General features: G+C 46.6%; 1 protein-coding gene across 8 annotated transcripts in view; it reads left to right on the top strand.

The window, feature by feature from the left end:
- The window catches only part of PRPSAP1 (phosphoribosyl pyrophosphate synthetase associated protein 1), a 25,775-nt gene extending 13,055 nt beyond the window's left edge, over positions 1-12,720 (top strand). For 7 of the 8 annotated variants that reach the window (XM_038156908.1, XM_038156909.1, XM_038156906.1 and 4 more), the window contains 7 exons: positions 2,159-2,331; positions 2,737-2,852; positions 3,539-3,594; positions 4,099-4,244; positions 10,165-10,235; positions 10,898-11,044; positions 11,633-11,945. In XM_038156908.1, the coding sequence (XP_038012836.1) occupies positions 2,159-2,331; positions 2,737-2,852; positions 3,539-3,594; positions 4,099-4,244; positions 10,165-10,235; positions 10,898-11,044; positions 11,633-11,791 (868 nt within the window). In that variant the 3' untranslated portion in view covers positions 11,792-11,945. Of the gene's footprint in view, positions 1-2,158; positions 2,332-2,736; positions 2,853-3,538; positions 3,595-4,098; positions 4,245-10,164; positions 10,236-10,897; positions 11,045-11,632 lie in introns of all 8 variants that reach the window. The other variant, XM_038156905.1, reaches the window with a different exon arrangement.

The raw sequence follows: 12,720 nt of genomic DNA, 5'->3' as shown, positions 1-12,720 counted from the left end.
CAATGTCATTTTCCCCAGCTGGTGCCCTTGGCTGGGGTCAGTGCCCCTTGCAGAAGAGTAGACCAGTGGTGGCTCAGCATGAAGCCATCTCAGCCCACCCACCCTGGGCCCTGCTGGAGGGACAGACACATCCACCTCTGCCTAGTGTCTGTGCCTGCTGGGCTGCAGGAGCTGCAGAGGCCAGCTTGGGATCCTGCTTGAATACTGGGAGAAGTACCCTCCTTGAATAACTTCTCCATCCATGTGGCTACTGATGTCCTGCAGCAGCACCGAGACTGCTGGTGCCTTTTGAAGCCCCAGACTTGTTCTCTACCTGCTTTCTATGTGAATATGTATGTATTTTCAAAGAATAAGTTAAAAAATAATGATGAAAAATACTAAGTTTCTCAGTTGAACTTTAAATAGACTTCAGTTTGACCACTTTGTTTTTATATGACACTGATAGTAGCATCTTTTTCTTCTCTCACAGCCCCACTGGCACAGCTAAATCACCAAAGGGAAGAAACAGTTCTTTGTTGTCCTGTGTGGCAGGGGGCTGTGTTTTATGTAATTCTTGGCTGGGTGCTCCAGAGCCAACAAAGCTTTCTTGTGTGTAAATGGCATTGTGTGCACAGGCTGCCGGGGCCAGCGGGACAACAGAGACCCGGAGCCTCACAAAAGAAGAGGCACAAGTGGAGGTTAATTTCCAAAGGAGGGGAGGGCAGTGGGGAAATGGAAATGGTCAGAGGTTTGTCATGGGTCATGTCTCTGGGCATTTGGAGAAGCTGTCTCTAGTGGCTGTCTCAGGAGGAGAACAGGGCCTGAGCAATGTCTGGGTAATGTCCAGAAAGCTCTGCAGAGCTTTAGGCTGCTCTGTTTGCTCCTCTGCTGTTGTGTGGAAAGATGGTCCAGTCAGCCCCTGCCCTGTCACCGTGGGCTGCACAGCTGAGCCACTCCAGCAGTGCCCTCCTGACTGGGCTGGGGACCTGGTGTGTCACTGGGAGCTGTGCCTGCTGGAAACCCCCAGGCAAGGGGGTCTGTGTTGCAGGAGTGTCTGTCCTGCCATCTGAAGCACGTGCTCTTCAGTTCCCAAAAGTTCTTGAGTCAGTCTGTGGTGATGCAGACAGCGTCTCTTAAGAAATAAAGGGGAACTAAAGGGAACTTAGCTTTTTTCCCCATCCCAAAATGATTTAAAATGCAGATTAATACACTCCTACCGGGCCACTCCAGTCATTGTGGGGGAGCAAACTGTAAATGGGATATTTCAGTCTCATGACCAGTGACAGGACTCAAGAAAACAGCATGAAGCTGAGGCAGGGGAGGTTTAGATTGATATCAGGAAAAGGTTTTTTCACCCAGAGAGCTGTTGAGCATCTCCCCAGGGAAGTGGTCACAGCACCAAACCTGTCTGAGCTCAAGAAGCATTTGAGCAACACTCTCAGGGACAGGGTGGGATTGTTGGGGTGTCCTGTGCAGGACTAGGAATTGTACTTCAGATCCTGATGGGGCCCTTCAAATTCAGCATATTCTATGATTCCTCGGCCTATGTTACTTTTTTGTTTGGTCGTTTTTTCTTTCAAGAAACAGTCCTTTAGCCTTTCCTGTGCTGTTGTTCCTTTCATCTCTAGATAAGCTAAAGAGTGTGGAGATGCTGATGTCCACCAAAGTGCTATGTCTGGAGTTTGTACTGCTGTTTGTATTGCAGTAGTTCTTAAAGCAGGAAAAATAACCTGCCTTACACTGTTAAAGAGGAAAATACCCTAAGAAATCCAGTGTGGATGAAGTTATGTTGGCTGCATGTGTGCTGCTTCTTTAAAGGACTATTTTATTTCAAATTATGCTGCGTCAAGTGACATTTTTTCCAAAGTAAATTCTATAAAAAGCATTTTTGGCAGATTATGGAGGGAAATCATCATACACCTTATGTTAGATCATAAAATCAAATTCCAGTCCACAGCTCTTGGGTGCTGGTGTCATGTCCTGTCTGTGTAAGAGTTGATTGTAATTTGTTGTGGCGTGGTGGAAGGAGCTGTGTGGCTGCAATCTGGGTCTGGCATACATTAGCCTGAGATCTGAGATGTAACATTATTTCCTTGGAATTTTGGTGAGGGGTAAATGGGAAAGGAGTTGCATTGGAAAAACACCTGCTAATATTTGGAATTGTGTTCAAATCTCCTAGAGATGTGAATACTGCTGTCATGGAGCTGCTGATCATGGCCTATGCACTGAAGACTTCCTGTGCCAGGAACATCATTGGGGTCATCCCCTACTTCCCCTACAGCAAACAGAGCAAAATGAGGAAGAGGGGCTCCATAGTCTGCAAACTGCTGGCTTCAATGCTTGCCAAGGCAGGTGAGTGTCCCAGGGAGCAGCAGCACAGCAGGCTTGGTGCTGCTGGGCATCCCAGAGGTCACCTGTCCTTCCATTCTCCTGTTTGATGTGGGGATGTGTTCTTGAGGTCTTGAGCCACCTTGGGGGAATTAATTTTCTTCAGCTTTCTTGTGTTTCTTTGTAACTTGCACCTGGGGAGGTGGCCTAGAAATGTTACAGTGAAATACAGCGTCAGCCCAGTGCTGTGGCATCACATGCCTTTTCTCATTATGTCTGTGGAACTTTCTGTGTTAATCTGTTCATGATTCTTTTATGACATGGCATAATAGTCTGACTAATAGCTAAAACAGTCTGGAAAATGGAGGTGTTGAAGGAAGTCCGTGTGGGAATATTTTCAATAAATTGTTGTCTTTTTTTCCCCCTTAGGTTTAACACACATTATCACTATGGACCTTCATCAAAAGGAAATCCAAGGCTTCTTCAGCTTTCCAGTAGACAACCTGAGAGCATCCCCTTTCTTGCTGCAGTATATACAGGAAGAAGTGAGGTTACTCTAGTTCTGTGTATATCAACTTGTCTGAACTCATTTTCATGGGATTGGGCCTCTGCTTAAGTAGAGGTGGTGGTGTCGCTCTAGGTCAAGCCTTCTGTTAATGAATTCTTTCTCAGAAGGTACCTATTGCATGTTTCATGGAAAGATGTTACACTTCTCTGATGGGATGGAAACTGAACTGCAGCACAAGCAGGAGAGGAGCTTGCTCTCTGTGGAGTTAGTGCCATTTGAGAGATGATACTTGTGCCTCTGCCTCTAATCACCTCTGAAATCCTGTTAAACTGCTCCTCTTCTCCCTTTGTGCTGTGCTGGATTTCTGTCTGCTCTGAATTATTGATAGATTTTGTCTTGGGCTGAGTGTAGGAGTGCTGAGCACAGCAGGGCTGGGAGCAGGGCACGGAGGTTTTATTCTCCATGTGCAAAAGATGATGATTTATTCCCACATGGTGACAGCAAGGCTTCCCCATATGGGGAGGGTTAAACATAGTGAACATTCTCACCTTTGCAGAATACACAAATTGGAGGCAAGTGCAGTTGCCTCTCTAGTTTCTTGTCACAGAATGATAATTTGGTGCTGGGGAGGAGGATGGGTGCGATTTTTCAGCCATGTATCAAACCAGTTATTCCCTAGCAAGAAGGTCTTTTTTTAATCAATTAACTTTTTATCGCATCCAGATTCCCGATTACAGAAACGCAGTTATTGTAGCCAAATCTCCTGGTGCTGCCAAAAGGTAAATGAATGCTTTGCTAGCTGGTTAAAAGTTACTTGGAAAATACCTGAGCTGGTGGAAGGTTTACCAGGGAAAGTATGGGAGGGTGGCAGATGGATTGACAGTCTGGTCACAGTTCTTGTGTGGCTGGAAATGGGATGGATGTGGTGCAGATAGACAGCTGAACTTGGTATTCTCACCCCTATGGGCATCAACTCTGGCAGTCTCACTGAAATGGTTCACCTGGCGTCAGACTTGCTGCTGGAGTTTCAGCAGTGCCTGACCATCTCAGAAAGCATTTCCAATGTGGAGGAACATGGGAGAGCCTGTGGTGGAGCCAGGAGGTAGAGTGGGCTTTGGGATATTAATGAGGAATGAAGAGTCCCATCCAGTGAGGTTTCTTGCCGAGAAACAGCCACAGAGGTGCAGCCTTTGCTTGCTGTTGGTGTGGGAGAGACTTGCTGTTGTGGGCTGTGAAGCTGCATCAGCCCAGCAGCTTGCTGAGAGGCTGTTTTTGTCTTGCAGGGCTCAGTCTTATGCTGAGAGGCTGCGGCTGGGGCTGGCTGTGATCCATGGGGAGGCTCAGTGCACGGAGCAGGACATGGATGATGGGCGTCACTCCCCTCCCATGCTCAAAAATGCAACTGTGCATCCTGGCCTGGAGCTGCCATGTAAGATCAAGCTTCTCTGCTCACCTTTGTGGGGGAAAAAAAAGAAAAGCTTGGTGCGAAATTTCTGTTGGTTTATCTGTGTGGGTGTAACCAACCTAAAGGCAGTTAGACCAGGGGGATTTTTTTTCATAGAAAGGTTGATATCAGTGAGTTGTGGGAGAAGTCACAGGGGAAGGTTTTTATTTAACTCCTTCTGACCATGCGGAGCATCAGTATTTTCTCCTTGGCTGTGCCTGCTCTGTAGTGTTAGACTGACAAACCTCTGATAAAGGTGGTGCTTGTACAGTGTTCAGCAATAGAATTCATTGAGCTGATGAAACAAGGGAGATGTAAAAGTGTAAGTAATGAGATAACAGCCACTGAGACAGGCTGTTGGCTCCACTGGGGAGGGGAGGGCTGGTCTTTGTCTTTCCTTCTCTGCAGCCGTTGTTACTGCTGGAAATCTTCTTCACCTTGGCTCCCAGATGATCATATTCCAATGTGTGTTTTGACAAGGTTTTGAGGTTTATGTGGCTGGGGTGAATAGGTTCTCCAGGAGCATTGTTGACCTGCTTCTGGAGCTCTTGCCATTGATTTGGGAGCAGAACTTGTGTTCTGGGAAATGCCATCCTCAGGATTGCTTGTATTCCTGCAGCAGTCAAATAACAACAGTGCAGTCAAAATCCAGCTCCCTTTTGGGAGGATTTTAGCTTTCTGGGCAGGTGGTGGCAGGACAGGAATTGGGAGCAGGAAGGTGGCTGAGAAGTGCCCATGGGAAAGGCTGTGTGCTGCTGTGTGTGGCAACACCAGCAGTGGTTTGGGCTACTGATAATCATCTAATCTTTGGAAATTTAGGGAGAGCATCCAACCAGTTTGTGGGCAGCTTGTGGAGAGGAGGCAAGTAAGATGCAGGCATTTTATGTCACCCCAGTTGTATCTCACTGCAATACAATCAGTGAACAGTGCTTTTGTTGCTGGTGAAACTCCTCTTGGGCCTTGGGGTCAGGTGGGGTTTGGCAAGGAACTGGGATTTGGGACTTTATTTTTCTGCTTCTGACAAGGGGATATTTTTCATGCCTGTCCAAGAAAGCAGGAATTTGCATGGTTATTCTTCACTTTCTCCTTCCCCTCCTATTCTGGAGGATGCTATCCTCCAGAATATCAGTAGCTGACATTTGTCTGCTACAGAGGAATTGATGTGATTGTCGTTTTATTTCCAGCCATGTCACTTCAAAGAAGCTCAGCTGTGGAAGGTTGTGCTGCTGGAGAACCCTGTAAATGGTTGTTCATACAGAAATGTGCCCTTGTCCAGTTTAGTTATGAATCCAATGGGAAATTGTTTTCAGTCCTCAGCTATCCAAACACAAACTAATTTGCTGTGTATCACCACTTTCTTATTTTATCTCCTGCTTCACAGACTCAGCACTTGACCAATGACCTTACATCCCAGCATGCCTAAGGCACAGTGTAAAACAGTTGAGCTGTGGCTTGGCAGCTCTCTGTCATGGTGTGGATTGTGGGGCAGACTTGTCCAAAACTCTCAGTAGAAGTTGCTTTTCTCTGCAGTTTTCTAACCTGAGAGATACCCGATTTTGAGTGAGCTGGGTTCTGGAGGTGCAGAATTCTGAGCTCATCCCTGTCTAAAAGCAGTCTGTGCATTCTGGTTGTGTCACAGTCTCTGCCAGCCAGAGGTGAAAGTGCAGCTGGGATGGCAGTGCTGTGAGTGTCTGTGCTGACCCTCTCTGCTGTGCCTCATTTCTTGTCCAATTCAGTCATTTGAAAAACATCTTCCCACCTCAAATGTCACATAATTCCCAACCCTCGTTCAGCTCTCCCTTCTTGCTGGTGAAAGCTCTGAGGGCAGAGTGTGTAGCAGGGTTCAGCTGTGTGGTTGCTTGTGAAAGGTCAGACACGTGCTGCTGCTCAGAACTGGATATTCCTAACACCAAAAAACCCTCCACCTGTCAAAACAAAAGTGGTCTGTGAGTCCACCTGGCTCAGCAACCAAACCTGGGCCTGGCAGCTTGGGGATGTTCCTGGGGAGTGGCTGAGACTTCTTGTGGAGCATCCCACTCTAGGCTACAACCAGATCAGTGTGGAGCATCCCAGGCTTGGCAACTGAAGCTCCAGACAGTTGTGTTAGAGGCAGGAGAGAGGTGAAACCTGTGTTGGGGAGCAGCCCCAGAGCCCCACAGCCATGGCTTGTGCTCTGTGCCATTCTCCATGGGCTTCCTGCTGAACTGGCCAGGCTCCTGTGTCCTGGCATGCACCTTCTCCCTCTGTTCTAGCAGGGATCATGTGCCTCTAATTAATGAGTGCTAGGCAGTGGAATGGCTTAGTTATTGTCCTCTGAGTGTGGCCTGATGTGATATTCTGACTCATAGGGAGCCACAACAGAAAAATGCCAGAGGTGCTTCTAATTGCACTTAAAATGCTTCACTAGAGGGGCAGCAAGAGCCCACAGCACTGCAGCCCCTGAAACCAGAGCCTTGGAGACAGGATGTCACTCCAAGGTTATTCCCTTTGATTGTGTGCTTTTGTGTCTCAGAGCTTGCAGCTGGCTCAGGGCTCTGCCTTAACAAATGCATGGGGACTCTTTGCCTGTTTCCTGGAGAAAAAGAGTGGAGCACCAGCTGTTAAATCATTTCAGTGCCTTTGGAATTCAGTACTTTATACAGAGACCTAATGGTCTGCTTGAATCCCAGAGCCCAGCAAGCTGCCACAAAGGGAGTTTGGGGGAGAAACTGGAGTGACCATGGGTCTGTTCCTACTTCCCTACCCCCATCTTGCCTGTGTTTAGGCTGGGCACAGGGGTGTTTTCTGTCCTTCCAAGGTTATCTCTACACAAAACAGTTCATTCTTGAGCAACCTTTTGCTCCCAGGCTCTGTTGTAAACGCAGCATTATATTTCTTGGTGATTGTCACTTTAATTTGCACTGTCAGCTCCAAACAGAATTTATTTTAGTATTTCTTAACCTGTTTTTGAGCACTTAATTAAAGCAAATGTTTACACACCTGGGAATGTTCTTTCTTAGTGCCAGTGATCCTGCCTTTAACATGTGGTACTTTGGTGTATATTATGCACATCTGAATGAAAGTGTTCTTTGATATTCTTGTTTTATAAAGAAATGGTGGTTGGTCTAGGTTTTTCTCTTTTATTTTTCCCTCTCAGAAGCTGCAGATACCACAAGCATCTTTTCTTACTCTCCAGAAAGACAGCAATTCTTTCAACCAAACTTGTACATGATCCAAGGGGTTACACCGTGCAAAAGTACCACCATGGCTTATTTCTGTTACCCTCTTCTGTCTACAAACACAGAGGGTTTGTGTCTGGGAGGAAAATACTCTTTTATTATTTGAATCATTTTTCAAGGCACCTCCTTGTAGCAGTTCTGACTTGCACATCTTGATATGTTCAAAGATTTTGAAGAAGAAGCTGGCTGCACTAACCCTTGTGTAGACTCTCATCACCTTGGAGCAGTTGAGATTTGATGTGGTTGTGGGTAGATCCTTGGCTTGCAATTTTTTTTTTCTTTTTTTTGCAGAGAATATTGAACAAGGAAAAGGGAGAACATCTCTTTAAGATCCGGGTAGGTCGACACGTTGCCTACCATTCTTTAAAAATAAACCAAAATTGAAATACAGCTTTTAAAAAACAGACAGAGATGCAAAGCACTGCTAATGTTGCTGGTTGCCATGTTAGCCTTTAAGCATAGCAAGGAATGTGTCTGCTTCCTTCATGGAGTAGAAGGATACTGATTTGCTGAAACTCCATATCTCTGTGAGTAAAATAGTGCTGAATTTCAGCTCCCCAGGCCTGTTCACCATTTGTGTAGAAAAGTTTCCCCTGACCTGGCTGTTGTAAAAAGAGATGGCACTCATCAGTGGATACACACAGAGGCTGGGATGGCAGCCAGGTGGAATCCTTTTGATACTTCACAGCTCCCACCAGGAGCTCTATTAGTGTCCAGACTAGATAGTAAACTCATAACTAATCTGAGCAGGTCAGTAGTGCCTGTAACTGAAATTTATGATCTGCTTATCTCTGGCTGGCGCTTAATCTTCATTTATTATAAATAATCTTCCTTCTCATAAGAATATTTTTCCTTCAGGATTTAGATGTGACTTTGCATTTGGTAGGAAGCTGAGAAATAACCATGCAAGGGAGGCTGTGCCATGAAGAGCTATTGATTAACTCTTCAGTCCAAGGTAGCTGTGACTTTAACTGCAAGACCTGGCAATGAGTGATGGGACTTTGGGCAAAACAGAATTACTGGACACCTTTTATACAGTTCTGATAGGTTTATGGAAAACCAGCCTATGGAGTAGGTCATGGATGTGAAGAACAGCTCTACACAAGAATCTTCGAAGTTGTGGTGCTTAGAATTGCTTTCATCATATCCCTCAGTGTGAGTCATTCACCCAGCTGTGCTTGCACTCTAAGCATTCCCAGGCACTGATGAGATGTGGGAATACTACTGGATCATCCTGCTGTGCAGGATGAGGAGTTTGATGTAAGACATTTTTGGTGAGGAGAGCAGAGATCAGTATTTAGACAGGCTTTTTGGTGGGCAATGGCTTGTGTTCTCCTGCTGCTCAGGCATTACATTGAAGTGGATTATCCTAAAAGAGAAAAATCTTGCTGTGTCTGAACTGCTTGAGGCACTTGAGAAGCCTCTGTGGCCAGATTCCTGGCAAGACCTGAGCTTACAAAAGGAGGGGCACCAGGTGCCTTGGTAGGACACTTTGCACTCATTGTGGAGAGTATAAAATAGGGGTGTGGAGGTGGGCCAGGTAAGTGTTACAAAATGCTGGAGGTGCCTCTTGGCTTCAGTGGTTAGATCAGCTCGGATTGTCACCTACTGACACATGTCTGCCCAGCACAGTGTCCTTTCCATGCTGGAGGTTTTTGTACCAGCACCCCATGGCAAGTGAGAGGTTTGGCAGATGGACAGCAAGTCCCTGGCCTGTACTGGAGGTTGGTTGCTGTTTGGTGTAAGTCTGAAGGCTGTGTTACGTCTGGACACTCTCAGTGCATCTCAGTTCAGATCTCTGGTATTTTCATGATGCTGCTGGAATTTTGGCAGGATGTGGTTTTGCATGATCCCTGTCAGTGCAAAAGTAGTGTCAGGAGGGAATGGAACCTTATTTCCCAGTATTATTTCCCAGTATTCCCTTATTTCCCATCTCTTCACTGTGTGCCAGGTAGCACAGCTTGTCAGTGTATGCTTTGATCCAATTGCTGGTTGCACTGAGCTGGTTGAACTGAGTTTCAACTGGATTTTGTCCTACTCTTTCCATTAATCCACTTAAAAAATAATCAGCAAATTTTCTTCTGCAAGCTTCCTTAAGCTTTCTTTGCCTGAGCAGGTGGTATTAAGGTTCTTACACCCTCTCAAAGACCCCTCTGTGTTTGGTGATGTGAGAAAGCAAATGAGCTGCATTTTGCAAGTCTCTGGTCCTACAGATGATTTACTGAGTCCAAGAGGTAAAAAGTTGCACCTTGTAAAGCACCTGCCCTTTGAGAGGTGCTGCTTGGAAAAGCCCATTTGTTGTTCCCACTCATGGAAGGGACCCTTTTTCAAGTGCTGTGCTGGAGCACAGCGAGGTCACTGATATTGCCCATAAACCAGGTGCTGCTTTGTAACTCTCCTTGCACAGGGGTCTGTTAGAGAGTTGGAATTGCTTTCTGTTTCTGAGGTCAGTACAAAATCCCCACAGAAACAGAATTTCCTCTTTATGCAGCAGTGCTGTTCATTTGAGGAGAAAAATTATGGTTAAATGAGAGTTTCTCACTTAGGTGGGTGTCAGGAGCATGTAAAGCACCTCTGTGTCTGCATCAGTGTAAGATGTTTAATGGTTCAGCCTCTTGTCTGGTGGAACTGTTGGGGTTTGACTCAAGCCTGAGTCACCTGGACTCTTTTTTTCCCTTCTTCTTTAGTGATGATGGCCAAGGAGAAACCGCCCATAACTGTGGTTGGAGACGTTGGAGGAAGGATTGCCATCATTGTGGTATGAGTGTGAGGGGAGCAGGTGGGGGGTGGCTTCCTCAAGCATCTTTGCTTCAGCTGTTCCATCCCTGAGGGTCAGAGGGATGGCTGGTGTAGGAGTGGGAATGTGTTTTTTAGACACTCTTTTCACCGGTAGTGCTGGTGGCTTTGTTATTTCAACTTTCTTTTGAAAACCATTTGCACGTCAGCTCTTTAAGCCCTAAAATGTCCTTGCTGCCTTGATTCTAAGTGTCAGATGTCTGCAAGTAATGAATAAATCCAGGGCACACAGAGAAAACTCCTGAAGTGTTAAAAAACCCCAAACAAAAACTTGCCAAGCCTCTCTTACTTGCTATGCCATGCTGCAGTGTAAGTAATCAACATGCAGCTCCTGCCCCATGGAAAAATACGCCTTGCTGATGATAAACTGAGTGCATGTGCAGGGACTGATTTGTTTCCAAGACACAACATTTGTTCTCCACACTAGCAAAAGGGTCATTAAACCAGGGAAATAGCATTCACAGATTAGTCATGCACGTGGCTGTCCTCAGCAGCAGCTGAAGTAGGCAGGGATTCTATTTTTCATCTGTGTGCATGGCCAAAGCTGCAGTAGCCTGCAGATCCACTGCTGCCCTGCAGGCTCTGTAAACTTCTGGTTTTGATGTTGTTTCTGTTTCTGCTCAGGATGACATCATCGATGATGTGGAAAGCTTTGTAGCTGCTGCAGAGATCCTGAAAGAGCGTGGAGCCTACAAGATTTTTGTGATGGCTACTCATGGGCTCCTGTCAGCAGATGCCCCTCGTCTCATAGAGGAATCCTCCATTGATGAGGTGAGCCTGCTCTCCAGACTGCAGAGTGGGTCCTGGCACCAAAACTCACTAATTGATGTCCTTCCCAAGGCACGTAGCTTATGTCTGGAATCACTCATTTAATCAGGCGCTTTCAGTTAGCTGGTTCTTCACTGGAACACACACAAAAAAAAAGTGTGTGTGATTAATACTTGCTCAGATCAGATCTGCTTCCCTTGTGTATTTTCTCCCTAACAAAAATATTAGTCATCCCTGCCTGGACACTTCCCTCCCTGCAGCTGGGAGCTGTGTGGCTGCCATCTCAGTGTGCAGCCCCTCTCCCCCAGCTGATCTGGGGCTGCTGGTACTTGAAGAGGGCAGGATTTCAAACCTTAGTAATAGATCCTGTGATCTGAGTGGACCCATCAGCCTGTTGAAGAGTGCTGGTTATGCTGGTCCCCTCAACAGACTGTCACAGAGGGGAGACCATTTGTTTTAATCTTTTTTCCTAATATGCAAGGTTTTCTCCCCCTGAACTGTGAAACAGCAGTACACACCCCTCAGGGTGGCTGCTCAGGGAGGGTGAACGTTCCTGCAGCCCAACTTCCTTTCCTTTCTGGCCCTCCCTAGGTGGTAGTGACCAACACTGTTCCTCACGAGGTGCAGAAGCTGCAGTGCCCCAAGATAAAGACTGTGGATATCAGTTTGATCCTCTCGGAGGCCATCCGGCGGATCCACAACGGCGAGTCCATGGCCTATCTCTTCCGCAACATCACTGTCGATGACTAGACCTGAGCCTGCCCCTGTCCTGGATTCCACGAGAGAAGGAAATCTGCATGGAAAGGCAATACCATAAAACATAGGCATAACACAGCTGTTTATTTTTGTAGGAGTGTTGAGGTTTTCAGGGTCTTGAGCCGTGAGATCTAATAGAAAAAAAAAATCAACCTGACCAGCACTTTACAAGTCAATAGAAGGGGCCACTGGTAGTGGGGGGAATTACACCTTAATTGAGAGAGATGGAGAAATGAGGTGGTGTTGAATTTTTAAGTTCCTTTAATGATTTTTTTTTTAGTGTGTTTTCTCTTGCCCTGTAGAGGCAGAAAGAAAAGCTAAACAGAAGTAGCTGTCAGCTTGTAAGAAGGGAACAGGGACTGCTCATTGCTGTGTGGGCAGCGAGAGCAGCCTTTGGGGTTGTTTCTGCCTGTGTCTCACCCCAGAGCATGGAAGGGAATGTTCAGGCTGTGCTGCTGGCAGAGCTGAGCCAACAGCAGCTCTGTGCCAGCTCAGTGGCCTCTCCTCTCCTGCACAGCAGAGCAGGGACTTTCATCAAAACTAAGTTAGCGGAACATCGCGAAAGGACAGCTTAGGGCAACCCATTGGCAGGGCTGCTCCCATCCCTGGGTCAGGGAGCTGGGAACAGGCTCACGTGTGTGTCCCAGCAGAGCAGGGAATGCTAGTTAATGTGTTGGCCTTTTCATTTTGCGAGCTTTGGATCATTATTGCTCTTCAGTGACGAGTCACGTGAGGGTCTTGGTCCTCTCTGGAACACTTGTCTGCACTGCAAAACCAGGCGTGATTTTTGGAGTTGCCTGGGGCTGGGTTTGTGGCAGAGTCTTGTGGGGAAGGGAAGTTGGAACAATCTGCTTCTAATGCAGCTGTGCTCTCCAAAACACTAACACTGAACCTGCAATAAAAAAATGTAAGATTTTTCAGCA

This window comes from Motacilla alba, chromosome 18, assembly GCF_015832195.1.
Source record: "Motacilla alba alba isolate MOTALB_02 chromosome 18, Motacilla_alba_V1.0_pri, whole genome shotgun sequence".
NCBI lineage: Eukaryota > Metazoa > Chordata > Aves > Passeriformes > Motacillidae > Motacilla > Motacilla alba.
The sequence above is the reverse complement of the archived record's forward strand: the minus strand, read 5'-3'. Positions and strand labels throughout refer to the sequence as shown.